The sequence below is a fragment of the Rhopilema esculentum genome, chromosome 6, assembly GCF_057945365.1.
Source record: "Rhopilema esculentum isolate cy_ngs chromosome 6, ASM5794536v1, whole genome shotgun sequence".
Classification (NCBI taxonomy): Eukaryota; Metazoa; Cnidaria; class Scyphozoa; order Rhizostomeae; family Rhizostomatidae; genus Rhopilema; species Rhopilema esculentum.
The window spans coordinates 13,936,178-13,962,569 of record NC_142820.1 but is presented as its reverse complement, the minus strand read 5'-3'; the positions used below and the strand labels follow the sequence as shown (position 1 = coordinate 13,962,569).

General features: G+C 36.2%; 1 protein-coding gene and 1 long non-coding RNA gene across 2 annotated transcripts; both read left to right on the top strand.

Moving 5' to 3' along the window:
- Positions 1–677: 677 nt before the first annotated feature.
- LOC135686531 (uncharacterized) lies at positions 678–3,432 on the top strand. The gene is made up of 3 exons (XR_010516078.2): positions 678–912; positions 1,194–1,366; positions 3,171–3,432. It is a non-coding gene; the product is annotated as an uncharacterized LOC135686531 (long non-coding RNA).
- A 10,765-nt stretch (positions 3,433–14,197) lies between these two features.
- LOC135686455 (uncharacterized) lies at positions 14,198–23,364 on the top strand. Its single transcript, XM_065202686.2, has 2 exons — positions 14,198–14,832; positions 22,750–23,364. Exons 1-2 carry the CDS (start codon positions 14,394–14,396, stop codon positions 23,013–23,015), a joined length of 705 nt encoding a protein of 234 aa, XP_065058758.1. The 5' UTR covers positions 14,198–14,393; the 3' UTR covers positions 23,016–23,364.
- Positions 23,365–26,392: the final 3,028 nt, after the last annotated feature.

Here is a 26,392-nt window from a genome sequence, read left to right as displayed (position 1 = left end):
GAAAAGTTAAATCAACTTTACATGCTCAAGCAAAACTGGCTGTCTCCCATCTTTTCCCTTTGACAAGTCTTTCTCTTTCATTATGCATTTTCGGTAACGATATCAAGTCTAATGCAGTTGTCGCTGCTTATTTCTATGCTAACGCTGCCACTTGAGTTACTGGCTGATTTCACAAAAATGGGGCTTCATCGACTATGTCGTGAAGGATGAAGAGAAGAAGAAAATTCAACAATATACAAAATAGTGCAAGATCTCTTTTAAGTAAACACTGCTATCCTAGTTTATTAGAAAGAATGAATTGGAAAAGACCACACCTAGTGATGGTGGTGCTGTGTGTTAGGCGTGATACCAAGGTTGCGTATTAGATACAAACGTGTTTCTAAGGTGTTCATGCCACTTGACAGTGGAATACGTCATAGCTGTAACGAAAGCGGAATGACTCAAGGTCAATACGATTATACAGACGCTTCTGGTATCCACTTTTGCGACAAAAGCAACATAATGTGGTCGATTTAAGCTTTCCTTTTTAAAGAGAGGTACAATTAAACTAAACTTGTTCCTATTAGCTGCTGCGCAGTGACACGAATCAGCTTATGCATGTAAGCCGATCAAGTTTATAAACCCATATTGTGCACATTCTTCAAGGAAAAACTTGATGCGGAGTATCAAAGAAATTTGCTGGCACCCAGCAGGCAAAATTGAGAAAGTTTCGTAAACAAAAATAAAACTGTGAAGGGTTTAGTGAAGTTGGACTGGTCTTGTGCTCAGTAAAGTCGCTGTTTCAAGTTACAAAACAGATTCGGAAGTAAAGAGAAAGTAATCAATTTTTTGTTGCAAGCGAAAGACTAACGAAAGTAGTAATGAATTCAGCTATGGTTGCAGCAGCGTCAGGCGGAAGGAGGCCAAAAAAGCGTATGTGTATTCGATACTTTATCAAAATGCATTGACAGTTATCAATGGAAGCCACTTCTGGCCCTTTTTTAATTGGGCGTTCTGCCTAAATGTACGTATTTGTCGTAGAAACCTTTAGCTTGTTGATTGTTTATTTCTGTACACGGCAAGCATAAGTGACGTTATCAGGTCAGAGTGATGTTCTTATTTTCAGTATTGCGACGCTTAGTTGCCCAAAAACCGTGTATTATCATCAAAGTAGACAGGATATTTCAATTGAATTGAAATTTGTTGACTTGCAGCATCCGAAAAGGCAAAGATGAAGGACAGAAAAGACTCAATGAAGCAGGGTGATCGAAACAGTCTTACCATACGCGAGACTCCTTCACCGAGGTTATCCCCGAAAGTAAAGAAAAGCGAAAAAGCGAGCTTGCCAAAAGAAATGAATAAAAAGTAATCAAATCCCTTTTTAATGGTAAGAAAATGATTCGTTTGTTTACTAATGTTATCAATGAAGATATTCATTTGGTTCACTAACTGCACTCTAATAAGATAATTTCATAGGTTGCCCCTTAATTTGAATTTATTCCGAAGAATGAGAATAAAATGCCAAATCTAGTCCCACAACCATACTTCCAATTAACAGTTAAAAAATAGGTGATCACACTGGCTAAGAGTGTTAATACTAAAATTGTGGCTGATGATAGGCCTAACTTCCATTGTATTATGGCTGTTTTTAGAAATCGAAAAAATGTTTGAAATTTAAGATTAGAATAAATTTTCAATTGCGTCTTTGTGTTTTGGTTTTAAGAAACATTCGATAAAAAACCTCAAACAATCCATTCAATTTGGTTTTGTATCATTTTAATACAAAAATATGCAAAAATGTGAAATTGGAGAGTCTACTGTGGGAAACCTCAGTATTTTTGCTAATACAGTTTCCAATTTTCGTGACTTGTGATAGCTTTAAAAAATCAATTGTGCTAAATTTTAGAAATCCTGCTATAAGCTGAAGGCAAAGTCCATTGAAAATTTGATTCATCGACTGTAACAGTGTTGGACATATCGTCCTTTGTAGATTGTTTTTAATCTATCTTGCAAATATTTTGGCGAACATTTCCAAAGCATTCATAATGTTTAAAGGAAATGTTGTTTGATAAAAAGGCCTTTTTACCTAGAGATAATAGAAAATCATTATCATAATTAACATTATTTACTATTGAAAACCCAGGAGTAATACTTCATTCATTCAGTGAGCTCATTAATTCAAGACTTCTTAATTGATATATATTTAGAGTGCCAAATTTTTAGAATAGAATCTATACGGCATCCGAGTAAAATCTTCATTGGTAGCACTGTCCAGCAAGGCAAACAGGGCAAAATCACGTTTTTGGCAGCACAGGTATTGAAAAGGCTGTTTCACTGACTCAACGGATTCGACGCTTTAGATTAGATCATGTTATTCTCTATCAAAATCTAAAGCAAAGTTGTTTCCAGTCAAGAAATTGCTTTGCTTCAAGCTTTCCTTTATACCCAGAGGTTTGTTTTTACAAGTTTGGCCGACTCAATGGTGATTACAGATAATGTCAACGATAGAGAAGTCAATGATGGTGTAACCAAGGGCTCTGTATCTGTCCTTTTATTCTTCACGATTTGCTTTAGCCATAGCCACCCTCAAATGAAGTCCAGGCTATCAATGACGGCACAAAGAGTGTCTAGATATGGTTTTAAATCAGTTGAATGCATTGCATCATTAAACAGCATCATTGGGAAACTGGGCTGGATCTGCTGCAGTGTATAAGCTTCATGCAATCAAGAAAGACAACATTTGTCAAGTTAATTTCTCTTCATATTTGTTAAATTTTGGCATCTCAGATAAAAAAATCTGATTTTCGGACACCTTATTAAAACCTTTGGTAAATTAAAAATGAAAAACTACGATGTAGGCAAAAAGAGGATCCTCTCATCTCTGTTTGCAGCAAATAGACACTTTACATCTTCTTCTCAACAGTGGGCACATGCCTAATGTGTTCCTCAATTCCTATCTCTATGAAAAAATTGCAATAGCATTGCAATGCTATTAACACTATAAACACTTTCACATTTGCAACCTCACATAGATTTCTGTCATGGAGTAAACAGATAGAAAACTTTGTTAGGCTCTCTAAGGCTTGAAATCGTTTGTGTAAGACTGAAATTTGTTGGATGTGGCAAATTGCATTCAATATTATAATCAAGATTGTGAATTTAGAAGTTTGACTTGAGAACATTTTTTGTAGGATTTACTTGCAAAGGCAGAAATTGATCAAAGCGAAAGCTTTTTGGAGCCAAATATCCATGTGGCAATGGAACATGGTTTGCTGACAGGTGGGACACATTGAGAGCAAAGAGAGGCTTACTCAAGAAAGCAATTGTAGCAACATTCTGATTCAATTTAAGTGTTTATGCTTGGTTAGAATACTTTGAGAACTGTTTGATTGTTCATTTAAAGCACATTGTGCGCTTTTTTAAAAGCTGCCCTCGATAATAATATGTTTAAAATTCAACATCGATAATAATATGTTTAAAATACAACAGCTTTATACGCTTGATATGTAGTTCTTTAGCTGAATTAGCATTTCATCAGCATTTCATCAATTTACTATTGTATCTATCTGTAGCGACACAGGTCAGACTTGCCTTGTAATTATCTATTTATCTATTTCTAAGCACATTTGAAAAGGGCTATCATGCAACAAGAGACGAATTTGCACTTGAAGCAGTAGCGTAAATAGGGGGGGGGGCAAAGGGGTAGCTGCCTTTCTCTGATAAAAACGTAATTGTTCAATAAAGTTAGATATATCAGAGGGTTGATATTTTAGGCAAAAATTATTATTGGGATGAGATCTTTAGTAAAACGAGAATTGCGCATTGTTGTGGATTTATAGATACCTAATAAAATTTGCCTTTCGTACACTAATAAAACGATGCCTTTCACATGTCTTGATACACATAAAACGAGGGGACGCTACGAAGGTTGATTGCGTTATTGTTGATACGTAGACAAAGAAACGTGCTAATGGCTATGATGCAATGGAGGGCATGATTACGTTCAACAATGATTACTACAGATCCAATAAACGGGAAAATAGAGAAAGAAAGGTCCCATTCTTGGAGAATCGGTTGACATCTGCTATCTCAACTACCCGCCATTTCCAATATTCGCTATCTCGAATGTTGTTTAATTACCCCCTCGTTTTTATATAAGGAATTTTATGGAAAAGTCGATCGCTATCTTGAGATACTCTCAGTAACATGCACACTTTCTTTTTATAAGCATTATCTTGGCGAAATTCGAGAATTAATTAAGATTAATTACCAGGTGATTTTCATCAACAGTTTGACTTTTTATTAATCTTATTGTTTTTAGCAAAATGAAAAATTAATATGGCTTTCACGCAAAAATGTTTGACATATAGTCAAGCTCGTATTGTGCTAGTGTTTTTTATTTTTCATGATACAGAATGGTTTGAGCTTAGAATCGCAAATAAAATTTAGGAATTATTAGAAAAAAAAGTGTGTGCCGTGGACAATTCTGAATTCATCCTAAACTTTTCTTCAAACCATTTTTAAACACATCTATACTGCCTGATGTGATTCAGAATACGAAATATTGTGAGGAATTTAAAGCAACGGCTCTAATTGAGAGGATTTAAAGTACAGAGGTTATTTCAAATAATTTTTTAAAAGGGGCGTTATCCAGCATTCTGAAGTGCATGATCCACGATCTACAAATATTTTCCGGGAGAATGCCCTTGACCTTCCGCTGTTTGGCTAGGGATGTTGGGTATTCAATCGATATAAAATAGTTTTAATTAATTGATATCCAGGCTGAGGTCACTCTAGATTCAAAACTGCAACAAAGAAAATGATCTAGTACCACATAACCATTAAAAGTCTACATGAAAAGTATGAAATCAGAAATTCTAGAGAATTTTAGCTAAAGAATTAATTCTCTAAATACGTTTCTACATTCCTAGAAACAAGCTCTGTCAGTACGCTTTAGCTTGCAAGTTCCTGGCTCAATTTAACGTGATGAATGGAATGAGATGCAGCTCCAGCTCTAAAACCTTATCAAAAGCCATTTTTAAACTAGGCTACTTGTACCCAGTCTACTGTTGGGCTTTGCACCATATCTTTAAAACTATGCAAGTTAAACAAACAACTAAAACTTTGTTTCCTGGCGCAATATTACGTGCTAAATAGATAGAATTAATTGCAAATCCAGACGTAAAACTTTATCAAAAGTTATTTGGGGCTCTTGTGCCCAGTCCTCTATTACGTGTCCATTTTTCATAATTCTAGAAACGTGACTTCCGGTCATTTGCCAAAAGGTTCCCAAGGCTGGCCTCTACTTTGATGATTTAAACTTTAAAAATTTCGGTTAGGAAGTTTGCTAGATAGTTTCAGATAGATAATTTTGCTAGATATGCAAATGTCTCTGTTTCAATTGTATTTACTCCTTTCACGAACTCTTTATATGAAAAGTGACTTTAAAAAAAGCAATTGTTTTGAAACATACTCAACTTTGTGACTGACACTCTCAAAAGTATAAAACGTCAGTGAAAAGATTTTTAAAACATCTAAGATTAATTTACATGTTAAACTTTAGAAAACAGAAATAAAAAGATAGTGGTATAAAAATCGGCGCTGTTGAAAATCAGAAAGTCCTTCTTTGATACCAGATGGTATTGCAAAAAAACCAAGTTTTGGTACGAATGTTCTACATAATTTGCATATGTAGTCAGTGCCATTCCAACTTTTAATTTCTTTCTTAAAGACATTGGTAGATTGAGCATTCCTTATCTGCTGAGGTAGCTAAAGACGTTGCCCTCTACACTGGATAGTTTTGGACCCGTTTTTAGCCATGGTGGCATAAAATCATTACATTTTTTAGATTCGGATGTATTGGCACGTTTGCAATATAGACCCAAGACGAAGGATACAAAGAATTCTATAGGAGGGTAGGTCAAGTCTCTCAAAAGCTTTAGAAACAGTTGGCAACCAGTTCACGTGTCTGTAATATATTCTACTGGTTTTCTCTTCAGATTTTTAAAGAGAAGTGACATCTGCTAGTTCCAATAGTCCGGAAACACACTATTTTGAACGCCTTTTTTGCCTTTTTGGGATTAAGTCTCCTAATTTCAGAATGCATCTATTCCAAAGAAGCTTTCTGGAATTAAAAAAAATTGTTCTCTCTACCAAAACTACGAATTTTCCTTATCCTTGTGTGGTTTGAATATTTAAATGTATAACCCTTGCTAAAGGATCTGAGACATCTTCTGTACTTATGGTAACCTCAATTTTATCCGTGAGACCTAATAGTCAGTAATAGATACAAAATGATCTTACATGGTTTCAGCAACTTCCGTTATGATAATGACAATAATAAAATGAATTTCTATTCAGGAGAAGAAACTTCAACAATTGATTACTGCTATAAATGTTTGTCCGTTAGAAACACCTTTAGGGATATAGTTGTTTATAAAATGTTATGTTATGCATAAAAATTATCTATGAGATTCCTGAAAGCAGCTGAATTGTCAGACATCCTTGTAGCAAGTGTAAGTTCATTAAAGATCTTTGCATCCATGGAGAAGAGGCCTTTTCTTGCGTATTTAGTTCGTAATCGTGGAAGGCATACACCATATTTGTTTCTTCTTGTGTTCTTGGAATGTTCTTGATACGTAAAGTACTGGCTGAAGGAGTTGCAGACATTTTTCTGTAGGATATTGTGTGCTAACATGCAGACTCTCCTTTTGGTGGCATTCATTGGTGATGTAATTTCGCATGCTCGAATTCTTGCAATTATTTTCATTGCACGATTATGGAATGTATTGAGCTTCTTTTCATGTGTCCTATCCAATTTTAAATTTAAAACTCCGCAATAAGTAAGCACTGGAAGGACCAATGACCGGTAGATCGATTTTGCAGACTCTGTGTCTAGGTGATTTCTGACATTTGAAATTATCGCATTATTATCGATAAGGGTAAATCTTGTGTTGAATCGACCTTTATCAGAAAGGATAAGTCTTACAGTGTTTCAAAAATTTTTGATGTCAATTACATCCAAAGTACTCAACTTTTTTCAGAAACTCTCTAAATACTCCCTTCTCTAAATACTCTCTAAATAATTTGCGCTGTTTGCGCTGTCGACGAAAGGCTTCCCAATGTTCAGCGGTGCAGCTTTCATTATGTTTATATTTCAACCTAAAACACAGCATAGTAGCTTTACGATAACTCCATTCATGAAGGTAATATCACTGGCCCTGGGGTATTTCTTCTTTGTCCAGTGGTGGATTTAAGGGGGGGCAACTAGGGGCAGTTGCCCCTCCCTTGACGAGTTGAGGCAAGTCTAGCGCCCCTTTTTTGGAAATTGTGCGCCCCTTTCTGGGTGAATCAGGTGAATGGATGAGAATCAGGGGGGAAAGTTTCTGAGACCGATAGGTTAATCTGCTTAAATGATTACCTCAAAGTTATGTTGTTTATTCTGAAAATGGATCTGGAATTGTTGCATACAGCGTATTCCCGCCATCAATTTATGAAAATTTTTCAGCGCCCCCACTACCGACTGCCCCTCCTTCAAATTTGCTCTGGATCCATCTCTGTCTTCGTCGGTCCATGTTCATCAAGTATTCAAACATTTTTTCAAAGAAATTGTAAAAAGAACTGCACCTAAATAGGTTTCTACAATGCAAGCCAATTCTTCCGTAAGTTCTCGTTTGAAAGCATGCTCCAAAAATTTTCTAAAATCGGAATCAGAAAAACATCACGGCCCTATGGCCAGTGGCCATAGGAAGGTTGTAGAAGCAAAACGGAATAGAGGAGGATGACCAAAAATTTAAAAACCTGAGAAAGTTCAAGAAGTCGTATTGCCTTTTGGTTTTCAAAATACAGTCGGACAAAAATAAACAAAATCAAATATTATTTATACACCTCCTGTTTTTAATATGGAAAGTGTTTGCAGAACTGCTTTGCACAATAGAGCTGCTTTCTACTTTGCACAGACCTTTGTTGTTAATTGTCATGAGCATGAAACTTTACAAAAAAATTCTATAATTGAAAACAAGCTATAATTTCTAAGAATGTTTAAGAAAAACAGAGCTGCAAGTAGAGAGAATCAAAACTATTTGAGTACCCCTAATTTTCTGACCATTTTCATTTTAGACGCTATTAAAGTGAAGACAGTTTTATAGTAAAATTTTATTGGTAGGATGAATTTCTTGGCATTAACATCGAGTTGGTCTTTTGGAAAACAATCATTAATTTTTCCATTATAGATTTCATCCAAGTTAGAAGTTGATGGTTTGGTTTTGCCCCCTCAATTTCTAATCGATGAAGCCCCCCTGAGACCATAACTGAGTTGTTCCCTGTTTCCGATGCTTTCTTGAGCGTGCAGGTTAGGATGATAAAATAATTCGTACCACAGTGAAGAATGATTGTCTTGGAAATTTATTTATCGTTGGGTTGAAGTAATTTTTCATATAATCTACTGTTGCTCCTGAGAAGACTTGAAATCATAATGCTTTACATACACTTTTTGATCAGCGATAACAGAGGGCCAAATCTGCCTGCCAGTTGCACTCACTTGATGGCTTCTTTGTCATGCTTTTTCTTTTCATTCCAGATCTTATGTGAATGTCTTGTCTCCATTCATAGCTCGTGTCTGTGTAAGGTCTTGCATTGTTTTAGCGTGCCCTACCTTTTTTTCGTCTAGGACTTTTTGAAAATTGGCTTATTCCAGTTATATATGGTAAAGTTTTGATTAGAAAACAGAACTGAGTTCATCTGCAGAAATCTAAATCAAGTTTTAAGTTACCAAACCTATTTCGCAAGCTGCTTTCTTTTACCTTCCAAAAATAAACTTGAAGGTTGTGATGTGATGTGATTGCGTTATTTTGGATCACTTTTTATATTTCAATCGTTTTATAAGATAAAAGTTTTTTAATCAATACATATTTATCGCGTCTTGAAAAAGAAATGGTGTACTAAGTTTTCATAATATATCTGCTTACCTTTACACTTGCTTACAGCTTATAGTTTCCCCAACCCGTAAGGTCAAAACATCTCTTTCCTTCGCTGCAAAGTTCTTTGCAAAGACTGCATCTGTCACCACCATATCCTTTGCATTGTTTTGCAAACATTTTTATGATAGCTTCAATATGTGTATTTGACGATTTTTGTTCTTAGTTTGCATTTTTATGTGAGAAAATCTACCTCATTTTTCTTACTATTCAATAAGGACTTTCTCACTACTTGCCTTTTCCGCATATTTTTCTTCCAGATTGACAATGATCTTGTTTGCGAGACGTAATTCCGTTTGGTCAAGCTCGGTGCGGATGAAGTTCATGATGGTCGATGGAGGGCTGTCGTGGCGAGGTGCAGAAACATTTTCAAGCTGCTTCTCCAATTCTTTCCTTTTGGTCTTTGGTCTTATTTTTCATCAAAGAAGAGTTTTCATCGTCATCCTAGTCAGGTATGAAGAATGACCGGGGTCCTTTCGCAAGATAGCTCCCCTGGCTCTGAGTTGATCCACAATGTCAGCCACGTCGGTATGACTTAGGATATGCCTCGAGTACACAAAATTTGTAATAGCAACTTTATCTGTTTTCTTCTTTAACTTTTCTCTGACATACTTGACTGAATGGGTGATTTATTCATAATCCGAAACATGTCGCCATTTTAGTTTTTTGCACAATCTGGGTTTTCCAGTAAATGCTGCCCAATAGCAGAATCACATGCTTTAGTTGTTCTCTTTGATCTATAAGACCGACGAGGCTGTTCTATTTGGGGACGAGTTTTGTTTCTAATGCTAGAAGGGACATGCTGTTTTACTCTTTACCCCAATCTTTGGGTTATGCGTCCTACGTAGCCAGAATTCAACTGGCACGTTAACTACAATGCCTGCCAAAAGTCTTGGAACACTTGCTATAATCCACGTTGTGCACGAGCTGCAACATCCCCTCCCCCCTTGTACAATGTTGTGCCACGGAAATATGAATAATCCTACATGTACAAGTGATACATTTTTACATAGCTATGGTTTTCAGCTAGCGAATCAATATTGTATGCGGGGGAAGGGGGGCAACACCCTCCTTGTTGACATGGAAATAGAAAGGAACACGCGAATTCACAGAAATCTCAGGGTGTTCCAAGGACTTTTGGCAGGCATTGTAGTAGAAAACGGAACCCTTTTTGGCGGTAGGAACGTAATCCTTTAGTATGAAATGAATGGTCCGTTTTTGTACTGTAAACGATACGAAGATTAACAGAAAAGAAATGTTTTGTAATGGCCTTTTTTATCTGATTTTCAAATCGCAAGGAATTGTTACCGAGCCATGATAGTTTTACATAAACCTGACGAATTTGCAGACAAAATAGGCCAAAAATCCAGCAACTTCATTTTAATTTAAGCAGCAATTATATCGTCTGGTCAGTTGTTTTCCAGAAAGATCTATTTTGGTTTTCATGTTCCAAGTCGAGCTTTGGAACAAATTGTTAGTGCCCTATGGGCCAACATTTTGTCAAGGTTGATATTTTTTAAGATGAAAAGAATTCTCTTGAGTTTTTGGCTCCAAAAATGTAGATACACCAGTGCCAGCAATTCAAACAAAAACATCTAGAAATTGCAAAGCATCAACAAAGTCTAGAATCGTTTTCTTCCTTTTCAATGTGAACTGAAGGACTGGGCGGAGAACAATTAGTAAAATATAATCAGAAAAATACAATTTAAAAACCAAAAAAACCTAAACATGAAACCTCAATTGCAAGCATAGATTTTTGGGCTTTGAAAGCTTTTTTAACTATTTCGGGTCAGTGTGAAATTTTTTTAGTTCTGGTGATAGTCTCTTTTGTATTTTTCTTCATAAATCTGACAATTTCAATGTCAAGACAAGTTCTTTTCACTATCGGTAGTTTTAATGTATCTGAACACCTTAAACCGTCAGTTATTTCTTTTCTTCGAAAATTTGCTTCTAATGAAGCTGTGAGTAGCTACAAATTCCTTGTCATTGCATGCAACCTTTAAGATCCATTTGTGAAATCCATTTATTGTGCAGTTTTCTAGCATGAAACATCCAAGTTATTGGGATATAACGAAAGTCTTCATCGAATGCTTCAGTTTCTTGGCATGAAGCCTCTTACTAGATGCTTTAAAAAGCATTTCGACATGTTTACTGAAACTGACTTTCCATCAAGATTGACGCTGATGAAGTTTCTTCTCCTCACCTTCTTTGTTTCTCCAATGTGTATTAATTCTTTCTTTGTTAATCCTAAGCAGGATAGATTTGCATCTTGCTCTATTCTTTGTTGCAAATTTTATACCTTAGAATTGCCAACTTTTGGCTTCCTTCATCAGAAAACATACAAGAGACTTTCTTGAAACTATCTTCAAAAATGTAAGAAGAAGTAGCCCTAGCACTGAGTCTTGTAGTACGTCTAGCTTCTTATGATTTTCTAAGGAATCCATCAATTTTTATCCTATAGATGCTTTTCGCAAAATATCTGTGTATTTGCGCAAGGAGGGGAGTTATTCATAGTTACCAATTGTTATCTATTCGCAGCTATCTATTCATACACTGTCATGAAAAACTTATTGCCAAATGTTCTGAATTTCTGGGCACAAATAAAAATGCAGAGCTAAAGAACAAAGTCATTTCTTTCACGTTCTTTTAAAAGAGCGCCATCAGAAGATAGGCCTAAAAATAATCTAACTGCTACAAGCGATTTCACTGATGACACTAAAGCTGTCACAACATTCTATCAATCTTAGAGTCGCACACAACGTGAGGTTTGAGGTTTTTTATCAACATCAAGAGCCGATGCAAAACTCCTGAAAGGAAATGACAAAAATAAGCATATCTCAGACTCAGGCAGAAAAGAGAACTGGTTCTAGAAGCAAATAATGAAGAGTTAAAAGGTAACTTTTGGAAAAGATACAGGTGGGAAATGAAAGCATCCAACCAGTCTAAATTTTCGTTATAAACGCTTGAACATCGAGTTGCTAGGTGATGATGAAATACTGGATCCTAAATCAGCTACTGATTTGATAAACTCAAAAAAGCCTCTAGTCGCACAGGCCCTGCGCCAAAATTGCATGAGACCACATTTATCAGATGTCTATCAAAGATAAAATAGAATAAAGAAGTAAAGTTTGATGAGTAATCTCCACAAGTACAAGCTGTGGAGCACTGTAGAAGTTGAAAAGGATACTGGATGCGTTTATTCATTGATTCCTAAAGGGGTAGCCATTGCGATAACTGTGTCTGTGTGTCACTACAACAAAATTGAAAGTAAAAAGAAGACAAGACTAACACAAGGTAACTTCTTTGCAATATCGCAAACTGCTTTACACTGTAACTGCAGAATTTTGTACCACCAAAAGATTATTATCTCAATTTCAAACTAGCCCTGGAGGGTATTTAAACAGAGAAGGAAAAGGCAATACTCTTCCGGATTTTTAGTTACAAGCGAAGGATGTTTACAGCCCCAACATCACTGAAAGTCTTTTGAAATTCATCTTTGACGTTATTTCACGTTTGACACTCTGAGCTGTATTGGATGAATTCCGCTTTTTTCACGCTTTTTTATCATAAGCTGTGTTTCCGCTCTGATGCTGACCAAATGCTTCCATCTCTGTAGGGTTAACAATGTTAGTCCCTGAGCTATTGTGTTTAGATTAGATGCTTACCTTAGTAACTGAAATGCACTTTTCAACTTTGTTAAAAGTGAATACGCAGCGCTATTTTGAATTAATCCGGTACTCTTGGCTTCAACTGACTAAACATAGCAGATCTTTGAATCCCTCCACCTGTTTCATTACAGGCTCGTGTCAAAATACATAATTTGCGCTTCATCATTTTACTATTTTCAATTTACCTGCATTTAAGAGCACGACAAATAACAACTCAAATTACTTCCTCGGCAATTAAGAGGAACAATTGACGATCTGATACATATTCACAACTCCCTTAGTTTATTGCTCATTAAACCTGCGTAGAACTCTATTCAAAATTTCACTAAATGCAAGATGTAAGGTAAGAAAAATTTATGAAAAGAAAAGGAAAGAAGAAGCAGATTTTCGTACTTTCATGTGTTCATTGATTGGAAACTTTTGTTGGTTCATTTCCTCAAGCATCTTAGCTGCAAATATGCTGTTGCTCATATTAAAGACTTTAAAAGAATTTGCAGTTGCCGTTGATACATATCGTGATCTAAGCGCCGAAATGTGCCGAAGTTGGGAGGAAGGAAGGAAAGCGGAGGAGTCGAACAAACCAATTTCCTTTTCTATTTCCACAAGCCTTTTGGTATTTGCGTATCTCTCCCTGCTTTAAAAAAGATTCGAAGCGTTCCTGCAGTTGCAAATTAGAAAATTAAATACTGGAAAAAGACGTCCAAAATTGTGGTTAAGAGAGCAGTCTAATAAGAGTAAAAGTATCTGGACTGGATGAATATAGGAAAGGTGGAACGTGTAATCAGGATTATTAAATCTTGAATTAATAATACAGTGAAAAACAACCACAGTTAAACTGGCGGAGCCATGTGGCTGGGACCTCGATTCGTCAGGAAAACACTTGGGTTGACAGAAAACCCAATCAAAGAAGCACCGAAATGTGATAAATGACCACATGGACAAGCACCAACTGGTTGCCAGACTCCTTAGCGTCTACACAGTATTCGCGCCTCTGGCCCAGCGACCTCGTTTCCGAAGACCTCAAGACTTCGCTTTAGATGTCTTCATTTTCTGTAAAGGATTTTTTTTGAATTAATAAAATTGAAAGGGTTCTAGCGGTCTCAGGGCTTGCCACAATAAGGGGTCTAGCGAACTCAATATCAAGAAAACGGTTTGAGAGCTACAGGACTGCAAAATACTTTAAAAAGAGCGCTTCTGCTACTAGGGGAATTACTTCAGCTTGGTTATTCACAGATTTAGGCTGCCAGGCTTTTTAAAACAATCAGGACGGCTAAAATACGAGGCTAAATGAGTTGATACTTCTTGTCCATTCATTATACACAGCTTCCTCGTCAGAATCTTAGAAGACCTCCGAACCATCTTCCAACAGGCGGCCAACAGCTTGCGCGAGCTATTGTCTTGGTATCCTCTGGCTTATTTAGCTTGGGTATGTATCCCACGCACACTCTCAAATACAGACCCAATCACACGTTTCTTCAGAAAACTAGTTGCTGAGGGTTGCTCGTATACTATCAAAGTGTCACAAACGAATAAAATATCGACCACGGAGGGCTGCGCATATGTATGACAGCTTACAGGTAAGCTGAAGTGAAGGGCCGGGAGCCGCCATTCTGCAAAATAGCCTAAGGAAGTATAAAACGCGATCAGCTGCAAGTACCAGAGCGCATAGTTACCTGTATGTGTAATCAATGTTTATCTGACCTGACGTAGGATAAGAAAGGGACAGTGTGGAAAGTATCAAGAAACATAACATAGCGAACAGTGGAAGCCCATGGAGGGCATGGCCCACATCGAAGACAATATGACAACACAAAGATTATACTGGTATAGAAAACAAAGGCTAACACATAATGGGACACCAAGAGGGTTCATGCCCCACCAGGTGAGCAACATGGCAGAAAATTACAGACAAGAGCCTAGTGGATACAGTAACAGCTTAGAACACAGCAGTGGGGCACCAACAGCTGGAGGTAGTTCCTCTGGGAGACTAAGCTCGTGTCGCTTTGACAGAAACGAAAGGTACTCTAGCACATCTGCTGAAGGAAAAGACTCAAAAACCAGTCAACCAAAAAAAGATTTGAGTAATTTACCACCTCTAGATATTTCTGAAGTCATCGAGACATTAACAACTTTGTCAAGTGAAGGAAAACTTGCTAAAGGGAATCCTTCGCCTAAAAATGGTTCAGACGAAGAAGCCGTCAGAGTCAAAGGTTCTTCACATCTTTTTTCATCATTTTTACCCAATGTTAAGTCATGATTAATTAAAAAAGACCAAATATATCTATTGCATGGTTAACAAAGTTTATTTAAGCGACCTAGAATTTATGCAAAAACTTTTCTCAATTAAATATGCATTTAAGGAGATTTTGAAGTAGGTTGGATTGATATTTTGCTACATTTTTCAGCTGCAAATGGCCACAGGAACATTTCCATATCTGCCAATAATCGTTACATTAAGATATCGTAAGCTGCGAGCCATTAATGAGTCATGCAACCATGAAAGGGTACAGCAGTACAAGATATAGGCTAATAAATAAACCTTTCTTGGCTCAATGTATACAAACCCAAACAGATTATGCGAAGGGACCCCTTGTCAAATGACGGTGACATAATTTTTGGCATTTCTTTTAGAGAACTTCCAAAAAAGCAAAGCAAAAATCCAGACATCGCTCTGCACGAGAGAATTATGAATAGGCTAGATAATTAGCAAATTGAGCCTAAAAACCGTCTGTGAAGCACGAATGCTTGCATGGACCGGCATTACATACTTTTGTTTCATGGTGATTGTTGCTCGTGACACAGCCAGAGGCCAAAAAGAGGCAAATATCTTTGCTTGTCTGAGAAAATGCGACACGAGTCACTTGCATGAAAATTCTGTACTGAAAATTTGTAGAGGATCATTTAAGCAATGGAGTATGCCATGTTTGTTTCCATGTTATGTACGTTTGTTGGTGGGAAATTGAATGGGTTGAGAGTCACTTAACAAAAGCATGATGACGCTTTTCTTATTCATGCCTACTTTGCTGCAAGAAACCACGCAGTAAAACCACGAATAAACTGATAGATACAATTTAAAGGGATATGTATGGGTTCTAGGTAAGGACAAAATAAAACTTGCCTTTCTATGCCTTAATATAACTTACTCTTTAAGATAGACGGGTTTTAGCCAACCTCCTTTAAAGAACCTTTTAAAGTAAAAACTTTTAAAGTAGAAATTTTTATAATCCACAAACTTAAAAAAGCAACGACAGATAAAATCGCCATTGTATTGAATTTGCCAAATACAAATAATGCGAATGTCATGCTTTTAGTTGAATCTGTGGATTATGTGTAGTGCGAAGAGCTATGATGTGTAAGTACCCTTGTTGCATAGAAAGTGATTTTTCAGTTACCATAATTTCAGTACCAACCCTACCTTAAGCCAGCAAATAAAAAAAACTCAAATTTGTGATAAATACCATAATATTTGTACGTATATATTCAATAATAAATGATAATTTTAACTTTGGATTGGAACAAACCAAATGAAATCAATTCAAATTAAAATTTCAGTTGTGTAGTGCACTGTGTTAAGCCAAAGGCTATCGAGGCCACGGTTCAACTGTTTAAGCAAGATACTACCTTGCTCCAAATGTATGTGCCAAGTACACAAATTTAAAAAATCAATTATTGCGTTGTTTTCATTAGAAACTTGCTTTGACCTTGATATCTTGGGACCAAACCTAACGATATGCTTTTAAAGCCCAATAAATCTTCAAGAAATGTTTTTGAAATCCACTAAAAATTGAGCGTTTAGCATTAATTCATCCTTATCCTTGACTGCTTTTAGGTTTTCTTGGCATTTTTGAGGTTTTGTCAAGTTTACAAAAACCTTTCGTTTAAATCGCTACAAGCAAAGGCCATAAATTTGGCTCTAAAATTAGTCAATGGTTTTAGCAACCGTTGCTACAATATTTTTCGAAAAAGATGACATAAACAGAAAATCTCAAGATGGAGGAAACCATTAGAAATTTGCAGAAAGTTCTGCTTTACATTGCAATCTCTTTTTGTTTACATTAAGGCTACGCTACACAGAGAACCAATAGCAAAATGTAATTCACTTTAAGTTGCCTTGGCATGTTATTAAATAATATCAAAAGCTTATATAGAAAAACCTATTACAAAAGCAAAGCTAATGAAATTTTAACCACACATTTAGTTAACTGACTGCAGCAGAGATTTAATACTACTAAACATGTAATTATGATAATTGTGCACATTAAGATGTATTTTTAAATTATAGTCATGTAAGCTGAAAGCCGAATATCATCGATCTTCAGGATTTCATTAATTGAATTGATGATTTATATAATATAAATGGCCTAATAGATGAGTATTGTGTGGCCCAATGGTAAAAATGAGTATTGTGTGGCCCAACCTTCATTTAGATATAATTGTTTGCAAAAGGTATGACAAACTAAGCTGAAACGTCTTTGTTTAGGTAGATCATTGCCATACTTCTAAGTTTCATTTTGATTTAAAGCCAAAAAGCGAATCTACAGGTTTCCCCGAAATTTTTTATTCATTTCTGCAGTGAGTGTATTAAATTTTCAGGTACTAGTTGTATTAGCAAATACGTAGCAGAGAATAGGTGCACAACAGATTTCGTAGAAACAAGGAGAAACACCGAATTATTCTCCCTTCTAAGATCTTTCTTGAGTTGCAAGCAACCGAAATACAAGGAGTTTCTGGTATCGTTAGCTGTCTTATAGTTAAATTATAGATAGCTTGAGTAAAGACGAATAATTCTATCCTCGTAGCAAAGGCCTTTGCATGCACCACAAGCGATATTGAATATAAATTATGTGTTGGGTAAGCAAAAGAACCCATGAATGAACAACGATGAAATAGGTAACCATAGATCTGCAAACACTTAAGGAGGTGCATTTGTCGACCTGTTTTGAAAACTGGTCTGGGTAAACGGATCAAACATCAAGAAACTTAATTTTTCTAAACCGTTACAAATCAAGGAAACAGAACAAAACAATCGCAATGGGTTTTTTGTTTAAGCATCTGAAGAACTCCAGATAACTGATCGCACTACTTACTACTTGAATTCAACTGCAGTTTTTCATTTCTTTGATGTACGCTTTTCATAATGCACTTAGATTAGAGCTGGCAGTTTACCTCATCACATCTTACCAACGATTTTCAATGTTAAATTTCCTTTCATGTAGAGACGTTTTAAGATCCGGCTTTCTGTATACTTCATTAACATCAGAAACAAATGCTTTGCATTCTCCCGTTATCTGACATTGGCGAATACATTGGCCAAGGATGTTACAAGTTTATTTATTATTTCCCAGCTTTCACTAACATGACCCATCTCGAATGCCGATCAATTATAAAAGTTGCATTCAATCAGTTTTTGCTCTAGAAACTCCCGCAACTACCAATAAACCTTTCTTCTTTTTCTTCACTTTTCACCACCTAAATGTTCATAATTTCTTTTATTATATTGCCGCCAATTCAAACGCAGATGGTCGTTCTGCAAAATTATCTTTCATATAGATTATCTGCACCAGGAAACTAGCTACTTTCTCTCGATTATGAATAAGAGAATAAGATTTTGAAATTCGACAATGACCAATATTTATTGATTTTTTAGAGAAAAAGGCAATCGTATCAAACTGATAAGAGGAATTATTTCAAAAATATTAACAAAAAACAACTTTTTGAGTTTCTTGAAAGATCTAAGATTCTTCAAATATCAAAGATTTGATCGACTGAAAAAGCTTTCTTCAATATTTTTTTAGTGTCCCGTTCATATTGCAACCGTTAACGATGCACTCACAATATATCCAAGGCATTATTAAAGGATACTGTGGTCAAATCATACCGGATTCAGTTTGGCAGTCCGGTTTCAAATTTTTGCCTTCTTTCATTATACAATTTCCGCGAAAAGTTACCGGACTGTGCTTGGCTGTCTTGTTTCATAACTCGCAGGCTTACACGAAAGTGTTTTTATATAAAAAAAGGACCGAGTTTAGTAGTCTGGATTTAAATCTTCTTCAGTTTTCACAGAACCGTCCTAATAAATATCGGATTGAGATAGGCGATTCGGTATGAAATTTTTGCCTGATGACACGATAAAATTTTTTTTCCTAAACAATTGAAATGATTGCTCTGCGACAATTGCGGTTCTTTCCTTGATATCCTCAAATTAAGAATGAGGTTCCATTCTCCTTTGGTATCGAGATTGAGTGTCTACGAGAGGACAATATATAAATTATGTTGGGCTGGTGTGTCTTTGTGTAAAAAGAAACAAATGAAAGTGAAAACTTGGCCGCCTCTGTCTCAACCTCTTCTGGATTCTATGGCCTCGTTGTAGCAACGTGCCACCTGCTTGAACACCTTCAGCAACACGTGTTTTGCTGTGTTTTGAAGTGGATAATGTTTGGAAAAAGGATTATTTCCTTGGTTAAAGAAAGCGAGTTTGTTGTTAAACAAAAAATGTTGACCAATCAGTGCCGCTAGAAAACCCAGATTGTGCAAAAAACTACAATGGCGACATGTTTCGGATTATTGGTAAAGCCCGATCGTCGTTCCAACTAGCAGTTTTGGAATCTATCTACATAAGCACGAAAAACCGCTACTGTTTAGACAAAAGGAACTCGTTTTCACCATTAGTAACATTCTCAATAGGCAAGCGGCAATGATTGGTCAACCTATACAGTCATGTGCTCGTGTTTTCTGATTGGCCTATTTCCATCCACACGTAGAGTTTTCGATTTATGTTCTGACGTTTTAAACTCTGAAGAGTGTCAGACGAAAAGCTTTAGTTTACTAAATGTTTGCTTTTTTCAAAGCCATTTGAAAAATGTTACTTTTCATGCACAAAGCAAAAATTTCTCGCCATGATAGTCTTAAAAAGCCTTACTAAGTGTATAAAAAATATCACCCGTTAGAAACAACGACTAACATTTAAGTTGCTTTCAAATTCTTATTAAAGTGAGGAAAAATAATTTATCCCATCGGCCCAAGTGCTGATTTTTACCACACCAGCCGGGAGCTTAGAGGGCCTGTTTCTGTGAGCGAATTTGTTCAGCCCTCGTTAATAAGCTAACATGTTGGATCCGTGCTTCTTATACAAATTGGACGAGTTTCATTTTTTGTTTACACTAGAAACAATCTATCGGGATCAAGGACTAAGGTTGTGGCCCTTTGTGCTTAAAACCAAGTAAGCCAAGTTTGCAAAAAATGTCTCTAACTTTTGAAAAACACCCACCTATATTACTGGCATGGCTTCAGTTTGTTTTAATTTTGTTTTTGTTTTGATTATTATGGAAGTTTGCAAAGGGTAAATGACTGCGCTAAGGAAGAAAAGCTGGAACCATTAACTTAAATAGGAAAGCGGAAAGGAACTCCGCTGTTCTTCTTATAAGGAAGAACAGATAATGAAGAACAGATAATGAAGAACAGAAAGGGTCATAGCACAAAACTGTTAAAATCCAACATGTCAGAACCTATAGAAAAGGATTGAATGAATATCGACTTATCTTCGAATAAATTTCAACATTTGACATTGACGTTAATTTATGGACATTTTGGGCAAGACAGTCAAATCGATCCAGTGTGAACAAGTGCTTGAACTAAATTCTAATCAATGTCACTCGGATGAAGCTGTTTTGGGCGGGTAAAACCATACACTACTTCATAAAATTTCCAAGTGATTAATTGAAATCTGATATTGAAAGCCCGATTGACCAGAGAAACATATGTTTACAACTTGACAAGGTAATAACTAACACGGTATCGCCACTTAACAAGCTGTTTGTGAACAAATCCCAGACCTTAATTACGACATCTCCGTTATAAAAAGTTTTGCCTCTAAATTGAAATAAAGAGAGTATTGAGGATGCTCTGGAAAATTTTGACAGCCAAATGAAGAGTTTGGTTGTAACAGTTGAGCATGCGCCAGACAGTATCAAGTTCTCGTTCTCTCTTTTCTGTCGATTTCAACCTTTTTTGGACGTTTCTGCCAAGTTTCGCTTAGTATACAAGGCTGAAAGCTAATTCCTTTTTAACATTCTCTGTTACTTGGAAAATCGAATATCTTTCAAATGTTCTAACTGAGAGATGCCAAAAATTCAGCTTTAGTGATATGAAGGAACCAAGGGTTTTTAATTGGTCACGAAGCTTTAAGTGGTATTAAAAACGAAACATTAAACATTTAGGAAGCATAAGAAATCCTCCAACTATAATTCATGTCCTGCTGCCTGAGTTCAGGTTTTTCAAAACTTCAACGTGCTGCAAAAACATTTTGCTTGTGGTCAACAAATTAAGACAGGACAAATTTTTCCTCAATAAACAAAACCTTCTAAATATAATCTTTTTTTACGGCTACACTTTCCATTTCCTCAATAGTATTAAGAAAGGCATATTGTGGGTTGCAGAGTCACACTACATGCGTCTTCGTCTAGTGATGACAGTTCAAAGGGGAAACTCTTGACCTACGAGCGTCTTGGGATTATCAATCGCTGCTTAACCAAATTCCGCTGCAAATCTGAAAATAATTTAGGTTATATTAGAGAGTTTGTGTAATACAAGTATCATCAATTAAATACTTGACACCCAGAAACAAGAAAGTAAGGGTGTCGCCAGGCCACGTCTGGACCTAAACCATGAGCATGAAAATGGTGGAGATGTGAACCGCAAAGCATGAAACCAAAGCACCTGGAAACTGGTTTTTTTAAACCAAGGTGTAACAGCTCATCGAAGCGTTGCTGTGACGGCCCTGTTCGACAAATTTATGGCTGTAAAAACATGTGGTGTTCCAAAAACAGACAATAGCCAAGGCTAAACTTTGATGCCACAGCCAAAGCATCGATCATAACACTCCTATGCGAGAAGAAATCAATGAAGTTGTTTGAGCTCATTCACTAACCGTAAAGTTAACACGCTAAAGGGCCTTCGATCCTAAGCAACAATTTCTTTCAATCGCATCTATCCCAGAGCAAAATGGCAGAAATAGCACAAGCGATTCCACCACAGATAACTCATAAGAATGTATCCAAACAAAGAAAGTTTTCGCAGCGAAAAGTAGGAATGGAATGCTTTTTGCTATGAAATTTTTCGTCTTGTAAAATGCACCAATCAGAGCAGTATTTGAAGACACCTGGCTTGAAAGCTTTGATGTTCTACCAATATGTCGGAAATAAGAAAGTTAGGCAAGAATTTCTTCAAATTGCTAAATTGTCAGCTGCTTATTGGCCTGCTCAACAGCAAAAGTTTTAAGCAGATGCACTAACAGGCTCTCGCATGCTCTTGCAAGCTTCGATTGCGACCTTTGAAAGTATTTGAAGAAGTTATCCTGGTCTTATAAATGTAAACGTAAACCTCTCTTACCGAAAGATGGAATTCCCCCTTCTGAAGACGTCCCGAATGAATTTTTCTAATCCAGTGTCGCTTATTGCTGTTTTGCTCGCTTTTTTGATAAACTTAAAATTTTGAGTTTTCTGACAAGAGCACTCTTCGGGCAGTCGCTATATTCTTTTGTAATATTCGCAGCGAATTCACATAAAAATTTCTGCCAGTGTAAATTGAACTTTGAATTCAAGAGAAAAATTCGAAGCTAAAACATTCGTGGCGAAAGAAAAAGTGAAATATTTGTTTCGCGCGAAAAATTCGTCTCGTGTAAATCAGGCTTTATGTTGGACCAGCTTTCTTACAAACTTTATTATCCTTAATTTCCTCCGGAAGCCCCTTCGCAGGACATTGATCACAAAACGCTGTGTTAAATCGTGTTCGTTGTTCAAAAGATTGCGCAGAATGATTGATCAAATTAAGAATTTCAGACAAACTGGGAAAACTATCACGATCTAGATATTCTATTTTTCATGTGTTCCTAAATGAATTTAATGTATTTTTCATTTATCATCTACAATAGATTTTCATATGCACATCCTACATCTTCCCAACTACAAGAAAAATTATTTTTATAATGATCAACTATGATTATAACTTTATCATCATAAGGATCATCATCATCACCATAGTTTAATCATCATGATTGCCAATGTTATTAGAAATTTATCTTCGTGAGATTTGCTTTACTGCGAATGATACAATTCTTCTTTGTTTTGCAGAAGAGAAGGGCGACGAACAGCCACCGAAATCGTGGAGATCAGCGAAAGTAAAAAAAAGAACAAGGACAACATATACAAGAGCACAACAGGTTGAGCTGGAAAAGGAATACCATTATAGCAGATACATATCGAGGGCGCGAAGAATCGAACTCGCGAGGGCGTTAAGCTTGACCGAAAAGCACATTAAAATATGGTTTCAGAATAGGAGAATGAAAGAAAAACGGGACGAGGACGAAAGGGACGAGACTGACTGCTCGATGCCTTAAAATCAGGGTTTGGTGACAAATTGCTTAGTGGAATACTTCCTCACACGAGACTTGAAACACGTGCTGCAATTGGGTAAAATAATGCAAGGAATTAATACTGGTATTGTCAGTGAATTTTCAGCTGATTTATGAAGGATGAACACTTAAGTGACTCTGGTAAGAGGATGAGTGAAGCAAAAAAAAACAGAAAACAACTGGTTGGAGATGGCTGGAAATGAGCCCCTTAAAAACATGTACTGGTTCAGCTTAAATGTTATTTTTCGTTTCTTATTCCGTTCTAAACTTCAGTCTAGTTAGAGACATTGCTAGCGTTTAAAGGATGAAAAACGAGTGTCGCGTGTATTCAAAATTCGATGTAGTTAAAACATCTATACCAAATTGGTCAGTGAATTAAATTCGCTGGAAAGATTGATACGTCGTTCTAAAAAAAGTAAGATTTTGCCTACTCATTAAACAAGTTTTAAAGCAAAATAAATTTCCAGATGAATCGCTTTTAAAACAACGATCAAAGCTACAAAATGCTATACGGCTTCTGAGACGAAGGAAAGAACAAAGCTTCTGATTTACATTCGCCCTGTATCATCTCGTCGATCCCAGAAAATTGTGACTTTTTCAAAATGCAAGAAAAGTTGATAAAATGTAAGAATGGAAACGTAACTGACGCTTATTCTAGACACTGACAGTGTTTGGCTGTGAAAGTATTTTGAGTCTTTCATGGTTGGTAGATAATCTTTGAATTCAAGTGTAGGAGTTTTACACACTGTATATCAGTCTAAAGATAGCATAAAGACAACTTTTGTGATTAAGGGTCTGTTGATTGGTCAGTCTGCGTCTTCGACCAGAAAATCTTAACAAATAATTAAGGTTTGAAGGTGAATGGCTATACGAAAGAACCTAGAACTTTTCAAGATAAAGGTGGTGGTGGAAGAGGGAGTGGAACTTTCAGGTAGAATGCATGACAAACTGAATTCATTACATTTTCTATCGAAACTTTTCTTTCGAAAAACGATTTTCAGTTCTTTATTTCACATAACAAATGTCGTTAGGTCTAGTTCAATACACTAATTTCTTTATAAGAAAGACTTTATAGGAAACGACTACAGGGCAATCGGGAAAATTTAGAAACTTCTGCACTCGAAGCCAAAAAATTAAGAAACAATTGAATTTTGAAAAAACCAAGAACTTGGAAATTCCATGAAAATCAATCAATAACTGGACTTTTCAACTTCGGCCATTGTTACATATAAATTTAATCAGCGAAGACATTGTTTTTTCCTAAAATTTTGAATAGCCACGCCAAAATAGGATAAGGCTATTTGCCGAAGCTATGTCTTTCTCCGCCTAGTGAAATCAAAGCCACAACGTCCCTATGCAAGTGTAAGGTAGCCGTTTCAAAAGAATTCGTTTCAGACGCTTCATATTAAACACTGAATGTTTTAAGTTCTTGATAAAACTTACAACCAATCATTCTGCCCAACTCGTGTGAAGGCGGGTCTCCAACAGTTTTTAGAAAGATCGATGTATTTTTTAGGAAGATCGTCAAGAAAGTTGAGGGTTTGAAGCGTATCTTCAAAGCGTATCTTCAAAGCACGACAACAGCAAACATATCGTCATATTAAACGCGCATACGGTACTTGCCTGTACAAAAGGAGGTTTATCCTTCACTTGTAGCGTCAACAGGAAGTACATATTGGTGCATAGAATAAGATGGTTCTAAGTTCCAACTCCGATAAGAAGTATATCTTAAGTTACAACAAAGAGTTTATTAACTGAAAAAAGTCAAAGATGTCCACGTAAAACCCCCGAACATCTAAAAATATTCATGTGAATTAATTGATTGGACAGGCAAAATTGTACATATCTGGAACCCATTCTGATAACTAATTGTTGATACAATTCATAACTTTAATTTTAAGGGAATTAAACACAGGGATCACGTTGTTGAATCAAGCAGCCTTCTATAGGTTCTCCATCAAGTTGGTGAACAAGCTAAATTTTGAAACAAAAATGTATGTTGCTAGGAAATTTAATAAAGTGAGATAAATAAAAAACTTGGAAGAACAACTGTTTGATTTCTGGTCAAAAAAGAACTTTTATGATAATGAATTTAACAATATTGGTATAAAATTCTTCTCGGCTCGCAATTTTTGGTAAGATGGTATAGGATAATTGCATATCAATTTATCGTTTATTTGGAAAAACACTTAGAGCAAACTGTCTCTTGAATTGCTAAAAAAAATTTGAAAGAAAACTGGCTTTGTGAAATCAGTATAAAATGTTATATAAGGGTGACGCCTTTTAGACTATAATATGCATGGTCTTTTTAAATTATCTTGTTCCTTTGTGAAAATGGTTTAAACTGTTTGATGCATTCGATGCTAAATAGCAGTTACCTTCGATGCTAAATAGAATTAAAAAACAGTGACAAACTCACTTTTTGGTTTACATGTTCCTCACTTTTTGCCACCTGGAAAGGATGCGTTTTATATACTTTACGGAACTCATTCATTGAAGCATGAAAGTCTACTATCGCTGCCAAGAAGTTTACAGATCCTGACTCTTAAATGGGCGCTGTTTATCAGATTCAGACAGAATCTTTTTCTTGAGTTGACCTCTTCATTAGGATCAGATACTTGCGACTGATCTTAAAGAATTTTGCTTTCCTCTTTCCCAAATGTTACCCAAATAGAATAAGGACTCACTGGGTTCAATAGCATGTCATCAAAATTCCCAAACACATTATTTAAATATATCACGACAAAAAAGGAGCAGGAGTAGAGCCTTAAGGAACACCACAAAGCAACGGGGAAGACGAAAACTTGCTTTAGGGTGATTATTAAGACACCTCGACTTGCTTGGTGTCATCCCAACTCTTACTACGTCATCTGTCAACATTGACATTGTGTCATCGTTGGAATCATGTAATCAATGGAATCATGTAATCAATGGAATCATGTAACCAATGGAATCATGTAACCAATGGAATCATGTAATCATTGTAATCATGCAATCATTTGAATCATGTGATTAGTGACTTCAGTAACTACGTTTAAAGGGGCTGTGTCACAAGGGACATCCCACATGGCAACACGCCAGTTTGCGAAAGGTGTTTGGGTGAAACAACTTGCGTTCAATAGGAAAACCAATATGGAATAAAACAGTTTTTTTGTATCCGTGCTCATCGTGCGAAGCTTTTGCATTTTTGGATGTTTTATAAAAGGAAACGAATAATTAAGGTTCTTTCTTCAGTCTTATCACCATACTTCTTTGGATAAAGGATGGCGATACAAAAAACAAAGGCCACTTTTACGGCTAGGGAGCTGTTTATAGAAATTGGCCGAAATGACAATGCAAGACCTACTTTACTGGTGTAAATT

What these genes read in the sequence shown, in the direction of transcription:
- LOC135686455 (XM_065202686.2), top strand. Translation starts at nt 14,394, where the DNA reads ATGGAGGGCATGGCCCACATCGAAGACAATATGACAACACAAAGATTA. An exon ending in AGAAGCCGTCAGAGTCAAAG is followed by an intron (nt 14,833 to 22,749) that starts GTTCTTCACATC and finishes TTTGTTTTGCAG; the next exon opens with AAGAGAAGGGCGACGAACAG.